This window comes from Castor canadensis, chromosome 3, assembly GCF_047511655.1.
Source record: "Castor canadensis chromosome 3, mCasCan1.hap1v2, whole genome shotgun sequence".
Lineage (NCBI taxonomy): Eukaryota > Metazoa > Chordata > Mammalia > Rodentia > Castoridae > Castor > Castor canadensis.
In genome coordinates this window covers 182,064,674-182,077,702 of record NC_133388.1, presented here as the reverse complement: position 1 = coordinate 182,077,702, position 13,029 = coordinate 182,064,674, and the positions used below count along the sequence as shown (strand labels likewise).

The 13,029-nt window shown below is 44.1% G+C and overlaps 1 protein-coding gene across 3 annotated transcripts in view; it reads left to right on the top strand.

Moving 5' to 3' along the window:
* Anxa13 (annexin A13) overlaps positions 1-13,029 on the top strand; it is a 47,365-nt gene that overhangs the window by 21,970 nt on the left and 12,366 nt on the right. For all 3 annotated transcript variants that reach the window (XM_074069172.1, XM_074069171.1, XM_074069173.1), the window contains 4 exons: positions 6,343-6,437; positions 9,711-9,881; positions 12,527-12,560; positions 12,664-12,743. In XM_074069172.1, the coding sequence (XP_073925273.1) occupies positions 6,343-6,437; positions 9,711-9,881; positions 12,527-12,560; positions 12,664-12,743 (380 nt within the window). The remainder of the gene's footprint in view (positions 1-6,342; positions 6,438-9,710; positions 9,882-12,526; positions 12,561-12,663; positions 12,744-13,029) is intronic.

The window sequence follows — 13,029 nt, the reverse complement described above, 5'->3', positions numbered from 1 at the left end:
TGAAGGCCTAGAATCCCACCCTTTATTGATAAGTACAGGCTGATGCAAAATTATATTGCTGGCAACATTTGTTTGCAAAACCATGCACCTATCTTGTTTATGTTCCTGACCTGCTGGATTAAATGTCTAGGGTGATGTTCTCTAATAACCACAAAGGTGAGTTATATGGCCATTTCTTTTTTTTTTTTTTTTTTTTTTTTTGAGGTACTGGGGCTTGAACTCAGAGACTCACGCTTGCTAGGCAGGCGCTCTACTACTTGAGCCACTCCACCAGCCCTTTTTTGAATAGGGTATAGTCAAGATAGGGTCTTCTGAACTATTTGCCCCAGTTGACTTTGAACTGAGATCCTCCTGATCTTTATCCTTCCAAATAGCTAGGATTACAGGAGTGAGCCACCAGTGCCCAGCTGCCATTTAAAATTTTTAAGAAGCCAACTTATAAAAGAAAAAATGCAGCTGAGATGCATTCTTTTAATAATATATTTCAGTTAACCCCATTTTACATAAAATATCACTTCACCAGCTAGTCAACATAAAATTATGAATGAGTTATCTGAAATCCATCATGCACTCTACACTTTGAGAACATTTCAACTTGGACCAGCCACACTTCAAGCACTTGGTAGCCTGAGTTGTCAGTGGCTGCTATATAGCACAGAGTAGGGCTAGAGACCCCAAGTATTACAAAGGTTAGGTGCACCCCACTCCCTCATCCACCTATGCAAACCAAAAGAATAATGCCATGATATAATATAATAGTCTATTTCTCTCAAATTTACAGATTTCATTTTCTGATATCTCTGCTCTAAGGGTGCCCTAAGTATGTGTGGGCTCTAGGTCATGGGTAACTCAGAACAGCCCCCCGTTCTCTACCTGCCACTGTGACTGTTTGTCAACCCCTTCTCAAGGTGCACGCTCCTCTGGTGCCTCTGCGCCACCACCCCCAGCTCCTGGTAGAGCCCCCTTTTCCAGGCATCCCAGCCTGGTCCTGTTGAAGAGAAAGTCTGACTCCTGAGAGTGTGACCCCGTAGGCACTTAGAGGTAAAAACTGCTGGAGATGGCCTAGCCCATGGCTTCTCAAACTTCCACGAGCATTCAAGTCATCACGGGTTGTTGGCTGGATGTGGGAAAGAAGGGGACCTCTTACTTGCATTATCAATTGATCCCTGGTAAAGTAGACACTGCAAATCCTGAGACCACGCTGCGGGGGTGGGGGGAAAGGCCAGGGCCATCTGAGATACACAGAAGTTAAGCAACATCACTCAGCCACTTAGGAGCAGAACCAGGCTTAGAACTCAATCAGATCTCCTGACTCTCAGCCCAGGACACTTTTGACATGCCAAGTATAGGAATGAACTTCAGTCCTTGCTCTGCCATTACTGGTGTCACGTGACCTTAACTTTCTCCTCTACATAATGCAGTGGCGAAGGTCTCCTTGCATGGAGGTGGTAAGGATGAAGGTGCAGCACAGTGCACAGCACCCCATGTTAATCTCCTTTCAAACAATATGCTTAGACCCAATTACGTCATCTGAACATGGAGCCCACCCTGTTCTCCATCACCAAGGGTGCACTGGGTTGAATGGGGATCTCTGAAAGAGATAGCCACCCAGAACCCAGGAACATGACCTTATTTGAAAAAAGGATCTTTGCAGATGTAATTAAGTTAAGGATGCTGAGACGAGATTATTAAGGATTACATGGGTGGACCTTAAGTCCAATGACAAATGTCCTTAACAAAGAGACAGCATAGACTGCTGTGATACAGCCACAGGCCAAAGCATAGTAGGGACTTCTGCCAGCTGCCAGGGCTGTAACAGGCCAGGGACAGATTTTGCCCCACAGCCTCTGGGAGGGACTGAATTCTTCTGGCACTGTGATTTCAGACTTCTGCCTCCGGAACTGTGAGGGAATAGATGGTGTTGTTTTAAGCCACCAATTTTGTGGTAACTGATACCTCAAGAAACTAATACGGAGAACAAGTGCAAGGGCCAGGATCCATTCTTTACTTCATCTGTTGTCCCTGCTCTGCCACTTCCAGGGAGAAATGAGGGACAAGATGGCCCAGTAGTGTGAGTGTGGAGAGTGGTCTCAGGCACCAGAGCTGGGGCCTAACCTCCTGGTCTCAGTGAGGCCCACAGAAGGGAAAGCTGAACTTCTGCCACCACAGACTGTTTATCTGGCACTTGGGCCTTCAAACCCTGTGGCCTCTGCCCTGTTGAAACGCCACTCAGTAGCTTCTCAGAAAATTGCTGGGAAAGCAAACCACAGAGGCCTCAGGCACTTCCCAGACTGATGATCACGGTGTAATTATTCCCTGGCCTCCGATCCACAGCCTGGGTTGAGGGTCCTTTTCTCAGTTTTAAAGTCTTTCCCAGAACCACTGGGGACTGGCCCTGGTGTCTCAAACCATTGTAAATGTTTACAGGAAATTGTTCAGCAGCACAGACTGCTTCTATGACACATGATTGTGAAATGCAGAGTGAGGTCACCTCTTAGCAAATCACTTTTTACGGGGGAGGCAGAACCAGCTCCTAGGATCAACCTGAGACCTGGACTCAAAGAACTTGAGGGAAATCTAAGTGTTATTGTCATGCTCTTCCCCCACTTCCAGGCTAGTGCTAAGTCGTCCCAGGACCGCTGGAATCTCTCTTGTTTAAAAGCATTCCAGGAAGGAAAGTCTAGAGGACATTGTTTTAATATTAACTCAGTTTCCCTAAATATTTAGATATGGGTTGCTTGTGGCATCAGATAGAGAGGAGTTACTATTGGTCCTGGCTACATACAGGCTATCTGATATCACATGCAGCTCATAGTAATGCAGAGATAGAATTCTATCATAATGGTGTACAAACCTCTCCATTCACTCATTCGTGCATACATGAATACACATATACATTCATTGATTCAGCAAGTCACTTGACAAATACTGGGACCCTTCTGTGTGGATGTAGCAGGAAACAAATGCCCTGTTCCCATGGAACTTGTAGTGTGTCATGGTAGAGCAAGCAAGAAGAGGCCATGTGAGGGACACAGGGCCATGTGAGGGTTTAGGATAGCCTGGTAAGTTGAGCCTGAATCAGGAGGAGTGGAAGTAGAGGTGAGAATCAGAGATAAAAGTGTTTGAGGTAGAGCGACAGACCCCAGCAAAGACCCACAGGTGAGAAGGGAAGTTGTTGCTTGGTCTAGGAGCTGGAAATCGTTTCTAGAGTGGATAGACAGGGACTTAGGAAAGAATAACTGGGGAGGGAAGACTTGGAGAGACAAATAGTAGTTACCCCCCAAAAGTCCCATGGGCTCCTCTGAAGAGTCAAGATTTCATTCCACATTTGAAGAAACCTATGTTGAAAAGTTGGGTGGAAAAGACCAACTAGCTGTGGGGTAAGGCAAAACAGGCAGTCAGGGAGGAGCCCCACCTTCCTGCTGGCCCAACACAGTGAATGCGCCACATGGAAGCAGGAAGGCTTCTTCCAGAGATAGCAAGAGCCAGGAGCCAGGCCTGAGGTCCCAAGGTCCTGCACGTGGACAGGAACAGCACAAATGCAAAGAGATTCCATTGAACCGAAGGGGAAAGTTCAAGTGATATTCGTGAGAAAAAGAAATCTTTTTTTAGGTGAGATTTCTGGAACTCAGAAATTTAAACCTTAATCATAATAATATCTCAGAGTAAGTAACTGGATACATATTCCAGAGATGAAGCTCTGGAAGGAAATGAAGAGGAACAACATAAATTACAGTGTTGGAACCCAGCCAGAATAAGGCAGCCAATTAACTCCTGCTATTTTTGTAAGTGAGTTCATCCTAGAATTTTCTTTCTACAATGGGAATCAAACAGCTAAATCTCCTCAGAAATGTAAAGGTGGAAATAATCTTAAAATGAGGTGGATGGTCCAAGGACATAAAACTAGTGGCCACACCAGAGCCAGACATGGCTCCCTAACCACCCAGGCTGTACCTCTCTTTCTAAGACCTGCTGTGTTTTTCCAAAGATGGCTTTGCAGGCTGGGGCCAGAGTCAAGGTGAGGGTAAAACACCTCAAGTTTTTGTCAGGCTCCCTTCCCCATCTCTAGTTGGTCCTCGCCATCTGTCGCCCACACCCATGGCCCAGATTGTCCTGCTTCTAATTCTTCCATCAAATGTGTCAGTCTCCCCCTCTTGCTCCTTCTGGATCCGAATCTCTCAACAGTGTAGCATCCATCAACCATTTCACTCATTTAGTTCCATTTCACTCATTCAGTTCCACTCAAAGGTTACCATGCGTGCCCTTCACAGACCACAGACAGTGAGACTGTCTGTGGAGTACAGGACTCTCCAGACTTTGGGCTGTGAAGACTTTGTGTCTTGAAGTCTTGAGACATTGGCGAGGGAAGCAGGCATATTCATTTCTTAGAGTTGCCATAACAAAGTATTACAAATTAAGTGGCTTAAAACAACAGAAATTTATCCTCTTACAATTTTGGAGGCCAGAATTCCAAATTCAAGGTCTTGGCGGGACAATGCTCCTTCTGAAGACAATAGGGAAGGAATGTTCTACATCTCCCTTCTAGTTCCTAGGAGTCTCAGGTTTTCTTGGCTTGTAGATGTGCTTTTCCAGTCCTCATCTTCCCGTGGAATTCTTTTTTATGTTTCTTCACATCATCTTCCCTCTATGTGCATCTATCTCTGTACCCAAATTTTTCATTTTAATAAGGACACTAGTCATACTGGATTAGCACTCACCCTAATGGCTTCATTTTAACTTGATTACCTCTGTGAAGACTGTACTTATGAAGTGAAAGGAGCACATGTGCACTCTGAGTGTGGACTGCAGAGATCGTAGCCTGCCATTGGGGGACTGAAAACAATCAGGACCTGCTAGGCAGTGGCAGTAGGAATGAAAGAGCGACAAGTGAAAGAGTCATCTCATAGGTGGGAGAGAGGGGCCTCAGTGATATTGGAACATAAAGAAGACAGAAGGTGGACTCCAAAGGTGACTTTGGATTTGTTGGTCATTGTGATGACATGCACCGAGTAGATTTAAGAATTGACAAAATGAGTTCAGTTTGCCTATCAGACACCAGCTCTTTCCATTGCTGGTGTGAACATCCCATACAGGATAGTCTGGGCACAAGCACTACATGGATGTGAGGCAGCACACACCAGCACTTAAGCCTTTGCACCCTATGGTGTCCAAGGTCTCCCAGGTGAATACTCAGGTCCACCACTGACCTCTCCTTGGGTTCTTACATTTGATTTTCACATAGCCTTGTATTACCCCATCTTGTAGGTGGGGAAGCTGAGGCTTGGCCAGGCAAACAACTTGTCCAACATCATGCAATCAGTAGGGGGTGGAGTCATGATTTGAATCCAGTCTGAGGAAATACAATTTAGGGCTTTGATGGTTAATCTTTCTCACTCTCATCTTTGTAATCCCATTTCTGTGTTCAAGGACATCTTTCTATTCATTCTTATTCGTTACAGTTTCTGGTACCTATCAAATCATTTGAGTGTCACCTTTGTAGAAAGAGCATAAGTCAAAGGTGTAATAGGAGTTAAATGGACAAAGAATAGTCCATACCCTTTTTTTGAGGAGGGGGGGGTTTAAACATTGTTTTAATGAGATATAATTCAGTCATTTACAGTGTATGATTCAGTTATGTTTGGTTTATGCATAGATATGAACAACCATCACCACTGTTGATTTTAGAACGTTTTTATTACCTCAAAAGAAATTCTGTTCTCCTTGCCATTATCTCCCTTTCCACCCTACCCACCTCCATCCACAAATCTATTTTCTGTCTTTATGGAGTTCCCTCTTCTGGGCTTTCATATGAATGGATTCGTATGATATGTGATTGGCTTCTTTTACTTAGCATGATGTTTTCAAGGTGTATTCATCTTTTTTCAGTACTTGTGGCCAAATAGTATTCTATGCTATGGATATATCATGTTTTGTTTATCCATTTGTCCACTGATGAACTTTTGGGTTGCTTCCACCTTTGGGTTATTACAAATAATGCAACTATGAATATTTACACACAAGTTTTGGGAGGATATGCTTTCATTTCCCTTAGGAATGAAATTTTTAGGAAACAGTGTTAGGGAATTGTGGTAGAAATAACACATTTCTACCACAATGCTTTGCACTGTTTCACACAGCAAAAGGCCTCAATGGATATCTGTCTCAATGGCAATAAAAATACAGTTATTAGCAGAAGACATTAAGGCTAATGGATCCATTTGGTTCCACTGAAGCCTCTGACCTCCTTTAAGCTGGAGACTTGGCTTCCTCAAACTTTAGTAAGATAAGTTGCCATCTTGCTTCTTGTTCACTGAGATTTGGTTTCTCTCTTCTGGATTTTAGGAACTGATGAAGCAGCCATCATTGAAGTCTTATCCAGCAGAACATCTGATGAGAGGCAACAAATAAAGCAGAAGTACAAGACAAAGTATGGCAAGGTGATTACAGGGGTGTGCCAGCCTTGGCTGCAACCATCCAGCTTTCTCTGTATTCCCCAGCAGAAAACATTTTTAAAGCTATACTGAGCTACCCCAGAAGAAAAACTGAAATTGCTTTGCTAACTTAATAGCCTGTAAAATCAATACTCTTTAACTCATTTTTTAAATTGACCTCATTTTTCTGTTAAGCTCTTAGTTATTTTTTCTACTCAATTTGGGCTAATTCCACATAATAATTTATAGATGAGCCAGTGATTTGAAAATCAACTTCCACAGGTGGATTTTTATACAGGAAATTTTCATTTATTCAATTGTCCTTGAGAATCACATAACCTTCATAAATTATTGTTTTTAAAAATTATAAAACACTCTCCATTTCCTTAAGCATTAGCTTTTTTCTTTCTTTACATTTCTTTCCCTTTCTTTCATTCTTTTTGCTGTGGATGATGTCATGTATAAAATCTTCAAATATGCATTAGGTTTTCTCGTTTCTTTATTAATATATAATGAACATGATTTGACTTTTCTTTTTTTTATTTTATCGTTTCTTACATTTACTCACATGTGTATGTATGCATTGTTTGGGCCACCCTTCCTCCCTTCCCCCCTTGATCTTTTCTTAATGTCACTACAATTACCATTATGCAAACTGAATGTCAACCATTATGCTGTATCTCATCCACATTTATAAAACCTTTGTGGTTTCAATCACCACACAGATAGAGATCATATACATATAAATATAGAAAGATAAAGATGAGCTTTCCTACATATTTGACCTTGGCTAGGTAGCAATCTCTTTAGGCCATGGTCTCTTCACATAGAGAATGAAGATGGTCGCATAGCTCCCTTGTCAGGTTGCTGGGAGAATCCATCAAGATAATGCCAGCAAATCCAGTACCAGGGAAGCTATGATAGCTATGCTTGCTTTCATTTTACAAAGAAGAAAGGTAAAGCTTATATGCTTAAATGACCTAAGTAAAAATCATATAAGTCTGTGACTTCAAGGGCAGCATCCATTCCTGGAGGACCCAGTGCCATAGTGGGCCTATTTACTTATATACTAAATGACTAAGTGACTGTGCTTCGGTAGTTTTTCTTCTTCACTCCTAATAATCAGGCTTATAAATGTTATTTTATGAAAATAAGTCTCCAGTTCAGTCTCAGTTTATTTAACTGAGTTGAATAAAGTAGAATTTGCATTCTTGTCCACGTACCTGACTCTAACAGCCCCACGTTGTATATCTACTTCTGCCCTACCAATATGGAAAGTCGGACACAAAGCATCCTAAACTTTAGTCTGAACTAAGAGTAAATGAGGACTTAGGGGCTCTGCTGAAAATAAAGGGGGGCATGTCTAGCACAAAACTTTGTGATACCTTCATTTGCCAATCATTTGCTGACTTCCTGATCCTTAGCTGGGTTTCAGAGAGATAAGACCACCAAAGAGATGCCCATAAAGCTGGAGGATGTCAGAGATGATCAAATCTAAGTACCCATGTCAACAGAACTCCATGAAAGTAACCATCCTGAGGTAACACAGCCTGTTAGCAGGAAAGCTAGGACGAGAGCCAAGGGGTCCTGAGCCTGCTTCTCTAGCCCAACAGACAATAAACACAGCAGGATTTGTTTTCGTGCCTGTGGCTTATAAGAGTAGGCCACTGGGAGTTCTCTTTTCTGAAGTTCTTTATAATGCCCATCTGAACTGAAAAAAATACATTTATTTCCAATTTTCTGGTGGATCCACACCACACAGTCTTGAGCAAAGGCCTTCACAGGATGCAGTTAGATGGAATGGTAGCCATGGGACAGAAGCAAAATGTTACAGCCCTCCCTCCCCCTTTAAGGTGGCAGGTCTCAGAGCCCTCCCTCCCCCTTTAAGGTGGCAGGTCTCAGAGCCCTCCCTCCCCCTTTAAGGTGGCAGGTCTCAGAGCCCTCCCTCCCCCTTTAAGGTGGCAGGTCTCAGAGCCCTCCCTCCCCCTTTAAGGTGGCAGGTCTCAGAGCCCTCCCTCCCCCTTTAAGGTGGCAGTTCTCAGAGCCCCGCACAAAAATCTTCTGTGCTTTTCTCCCAGACCCAGAGCTCAGAGGTTCATTTGAGAAACAGTTCATTTGCCTCCTCTCAGGGAATTCCTTTCAGCATGGAATAATAATGATAATATTATTATATAATATATATGTAATACTAAGCATTTGTTGAGAACTTAACATGTGCCAGGCCCTGTGCTCAGTGTTGACATGGATTCATTTAATTCTCTTAACCACCCTCTAAGTTCTGACATTTTTTTCCTTTTTTAGAAAAGGAAACTGACCATTGGGGAAATTAAATTTCCCAAGATCACCATCTCCTGTGACTGCCTTAGTCATCATCATGCCCTGTTGCTGAGCAGTCAGCCCCAGCTCTTGCTGTAATTTGGGTCCCTGAGATGCTGGTTTAAGCTATGGGCTTCGTATCTGACCCACCCTGGGTTGCCACTCTGCAAGAAGTTCCTTCATTTAAGTTAGGCATTGCTGACTCTAAGTAGACCAAACGCCCTTCTTGACTCTTAGTAAAACATCTCATCAGAGTGAGACAGTGGAAGAAGGCAGTTATCTCACTTGTGATAATAGGGTGCTCCTAAAAACGATGAAGGCAGGTAACCCAAAAATAGGGTGCAGAGAGAATTTCATGGACTTCTACCTGCCTGAGTTCTTTCTCACAGGTGGCTCTCTCAGAATATAACAAGATAACCAAAGTGACTGCACATCGGTTTGGCCAACAGAGTCCCTGTTTATTCCTGTTTCCCACCCCTATTAACATAATGGCCCCCTTTCACTCTCAAGACCAACCCAAACTGTATGGCAAGTGAGCAGATCCCTCTACAGTAAACAGACCTGTGTTTCAGCCACTTCTAGTTGAATGTTTGGGGACAAATCCTGGGGACCTGAGATTTAGTAAGTGGAGCTAATGCCAATACATCTTCTGCCAGCTTTGCACACTGTCTTGAGGATCAGTGAGGAAAGCTCTGGAAAACCTAAAATGTTCTACAAATGCTATTGTTACTGTGATTCATCTTTGGGGGCTCCATCCCTGAGCAGGAAAGGCTCCTCTCTACTCTTAGCCAACTTTGGGAAGATATGGGTGAGCAGTCATGGTGTCCACTGTTTTGGCCTGGATCACTCTATGTGTGCCCAGGGCAGATGTCCTGTTCACCCTGAGCCATGCATTAACACAGACAGACACCTGTCCCTCTCCTCCCAAGTCACTTCCAATCAGTTTCTCTGTGCTTCCTACAGGACCTGGAGGAGGTGCTCAAGAGTGAGCTGAGTGGAAACTTTGAGAAGACAGCCTTGGCCCTTCTGGACCGTCCCAACGAGTATGCTGCCCGCCAGCTGCAGAAGGCTATAAAGGGTCTGGGCACAGATGAGGCCGTGCTCATCGAGATCCTGTGCACAAGAAGCAATAAGGTCAGTGAACTCACCTGGCAGGGATGGTGGCAGCAAGAATGCTACTCCCCTGCATTCTGTCCATCAGTGAGCAAGAAGTCAGACAGAACCGTGTCTCCTCAGCCCAGGTAGGAGAGACATCTCTCCCAGACTTCCAAGGATCAGAATAGATCCTTCCAGAAGAGCCGGATCAATCTAAGCTTTGTTTTTCTGTGCAGGAGACACAATTCTACTTTACCTCTCCCCACCTGACTTGGTGGGCCTTCTGGCATGAATCATGTGATATACTTCTAGGCAGGTTTGTGTCAGTACCCTGTGCGTGGCTGCTACCTAACAAAGAACACAGAAAAGTCTAGAATGAGGCAGAAAGATGGTGGCATCAAGGATCCTAATGAACACTCCAGTGGCTGCCAGCACCTCCTGGGAAGATTTTATGGTGCCACACACCAACCTTTCAGGAGCTAAAAAGAGCACTTTTTAAGGCCCAATAGAAGCCTCTTTTGTCTTTGCTTCCAGACGCCAGGAGATGAGGAATCTATCAAGACTAAGTGGGGATCCCCAAGCATCAGTAGGAGGACCTTCCCTCTTCCACTTATCATAGAGTGAAGAGGTCCAGTAAGAAAAGTTATCAGGAAAGCCCGACATTCTGAGGTCTTCCAGTAAGAAACAGCAGCAGCAGACAGCAAGAGTGCTGAAGAAGCACTCTGAGGTTGAACTGTTAGGTGAAGCCCTGAGTGTTGCCCACCTGCTCACTCTGCTTGGCCAGGTCAAGCTCGGTCACTTCCCCAAAGCATCACCATGATCCAAGCTACAGCTGTAAATCCCACCTGTCAGCATCCTTGGGCTCATTTCTATGAGATACCCCCCTACCCCCACTTCAAGCAGGAACTTTGGGTTAAGGTAATGCCTCACAGGAGGTTAGCCCAGACCCCAGAGCTGTCACTAGCTCCAAGACCCACATGATGTCACACCACTTTCCTGTACATGCTCACCCTTCCCAGAAGCATTGAGGTATCCAATGTCAGGGGCAACCAGCACCTGCCTTTGTGAAAAGGTTACCTTCATTATTATTTTCTTTATCTTACCCTGGTTCCTTTAAGGAACAACAAGCAAGGTCTTTCTTTCAATCAAATAGATCTAATGGTCAAGAGAAGAAAAACAGAGAAAGCAAAAGCTGAATTCAGGCAGATCCTGTGGTTGGTTGGAAGGAGGAGAAAAGGGAGGGAGCTGCAAAAACACAAGTGGTCAGCAGCCCCAACTCCCGCTTGTCCCCTCCTCCCATCAAAGCCGCAGTCAGCTCCTGGTCTGTGGCCCCCACACACCTGCTCCTGCCCACCACTGCCCTCTGACTTGCAGTTTAACTGGTTTGTGGGTGGTGGTGTGGGGAAGTGCCAGCTTCTGCATGCTGCAGGTTCAAGTGTAAACTGAGGCAGCTCTGAGGTGGACCACTTGGCCCAAGACACTGAAATGCACACCAATTCCCTCCTGCTGACAGCAAGTTGTTTACTGAATGAAGCCTTGTTTGAAGCAGAGAAAAACTGCAAACCACCCAAGCAGACCTCAGAAGAAGGCTGGCTAAATAAACAGTGGCTTATGGTAGGAAGAGAGTTTGTATCCATTTGAAAAAACGCTAGGTGATCATCTATGTCCAAGCATAGCTGAGTCTCCAAGGCATTATGGAAAGAAACTGTAATCACAGAGTGATAAGTACTGCATTCCAGGTTCTAAACGCCGGATACATGCACAAAGCAATTGTGTGTATTTTCAATAGCACATAGACATGTGTCAAAGCAAAGAAAAATACTTGCAAGATACACATTGAACTTCTAACACCAACGTAGGTGGGAATGGAGGAGTCACCCAGGGTGAAGGGGTGGTGAAAGGTGTTAGCTGTAATATTTTCCCCTCTTTTTTTTTAATTGACATGTACTAATTGTATATATTCACGGGCTACAAATATTCTGTTGCATGGATACAATGTACAATGATCAGAATTGAATAACTAGCCTATCCATCACCTCCAACAGTTATCATATCTTTGTGGTAAGAACATTCAAAATCCTCCCTTCTACTTATTTTGAAATAGACAATATATTACTGTTATCTATAGTCACCTGCTGCGCAGCACACCAGAACTTTTAGCTACTGTCTACCCATTGATTGACTTCTCCCCATCCCTTTCTTCTCTCTACTCTCCCTGGCCTCTGTAACCACCATTCTACTCTCAACCTGTGTGAGATCAACTTCCTTAGATTCCACAAATGAGCGAGATCATGCAGTACTTGTTTTTCTGTGCCTGCTTATTCCACTCAACAAAATGCCCTCCAGACTTTGCTGCAAATAACAGGATTTTGTTTGTTTTATGGCTGAATAATATCTCACTGCGGAAACACACCACATTTTCTTTATGCATTCATCCGGCGATGGTCCCCTAGGGTTGATTCTATTGCTAAGATAATGTATGCATAATGTCACTTGTGTGCCTGAAATGCTTGCCCTTTCACACCCAGAGACTCACCCCAAGCTTGAGCCCACCCCCACAGGAAAAACCATCTTCAGAGGAAGTCTCAAAGTTGGCTGGAGACAGAGTTCTGCCTCTTCTCTCTGTGTGCCTCTTATTGGTTGACCCCACTTTGGATACTGATTTGTTTTCATTATCTTCCTAGGAAATCATTGCCATCAAAGAAGCCTACCAAAGGCGTAAGTGACCTTGTGCTGGCCTTGGAATAAGTGGGTTCCTTTTGAAATGTCTCTGGGAACTGAATCCTCTGCTCTCCCCCTCTCCGTTTTTCTTCCTCAAAAGTATTTGACAGGAGCCTTGAATCAGATGTCAAAGGTGATACAAGTGGAAACCTAAGAAAGATTCTGGTGTCCCTGCTACAGGTGAGAGTAACAGGCCTCACCTACCTCATGGGCTCAGAAAATAATCCCCCGTGGCGTGGTATCATGGTGGATAAGGCAAAGGAGACCAATTCGTCCTTCTTAATTAAAATGTTATTGTGTGCTCAGCATTCTCGCTTTATCCATCCAGTGACTGGGAAAGTTCTAGATTGGGGTTCCTGTCCTCCTAACAGTCTATGCAGTTTATAATCCCTTTTGGTGAATGGATTTTCTCAATAAGCATAATTGACACACACCAAGAAACAGACCATCTGACCCCAAGCAGGAC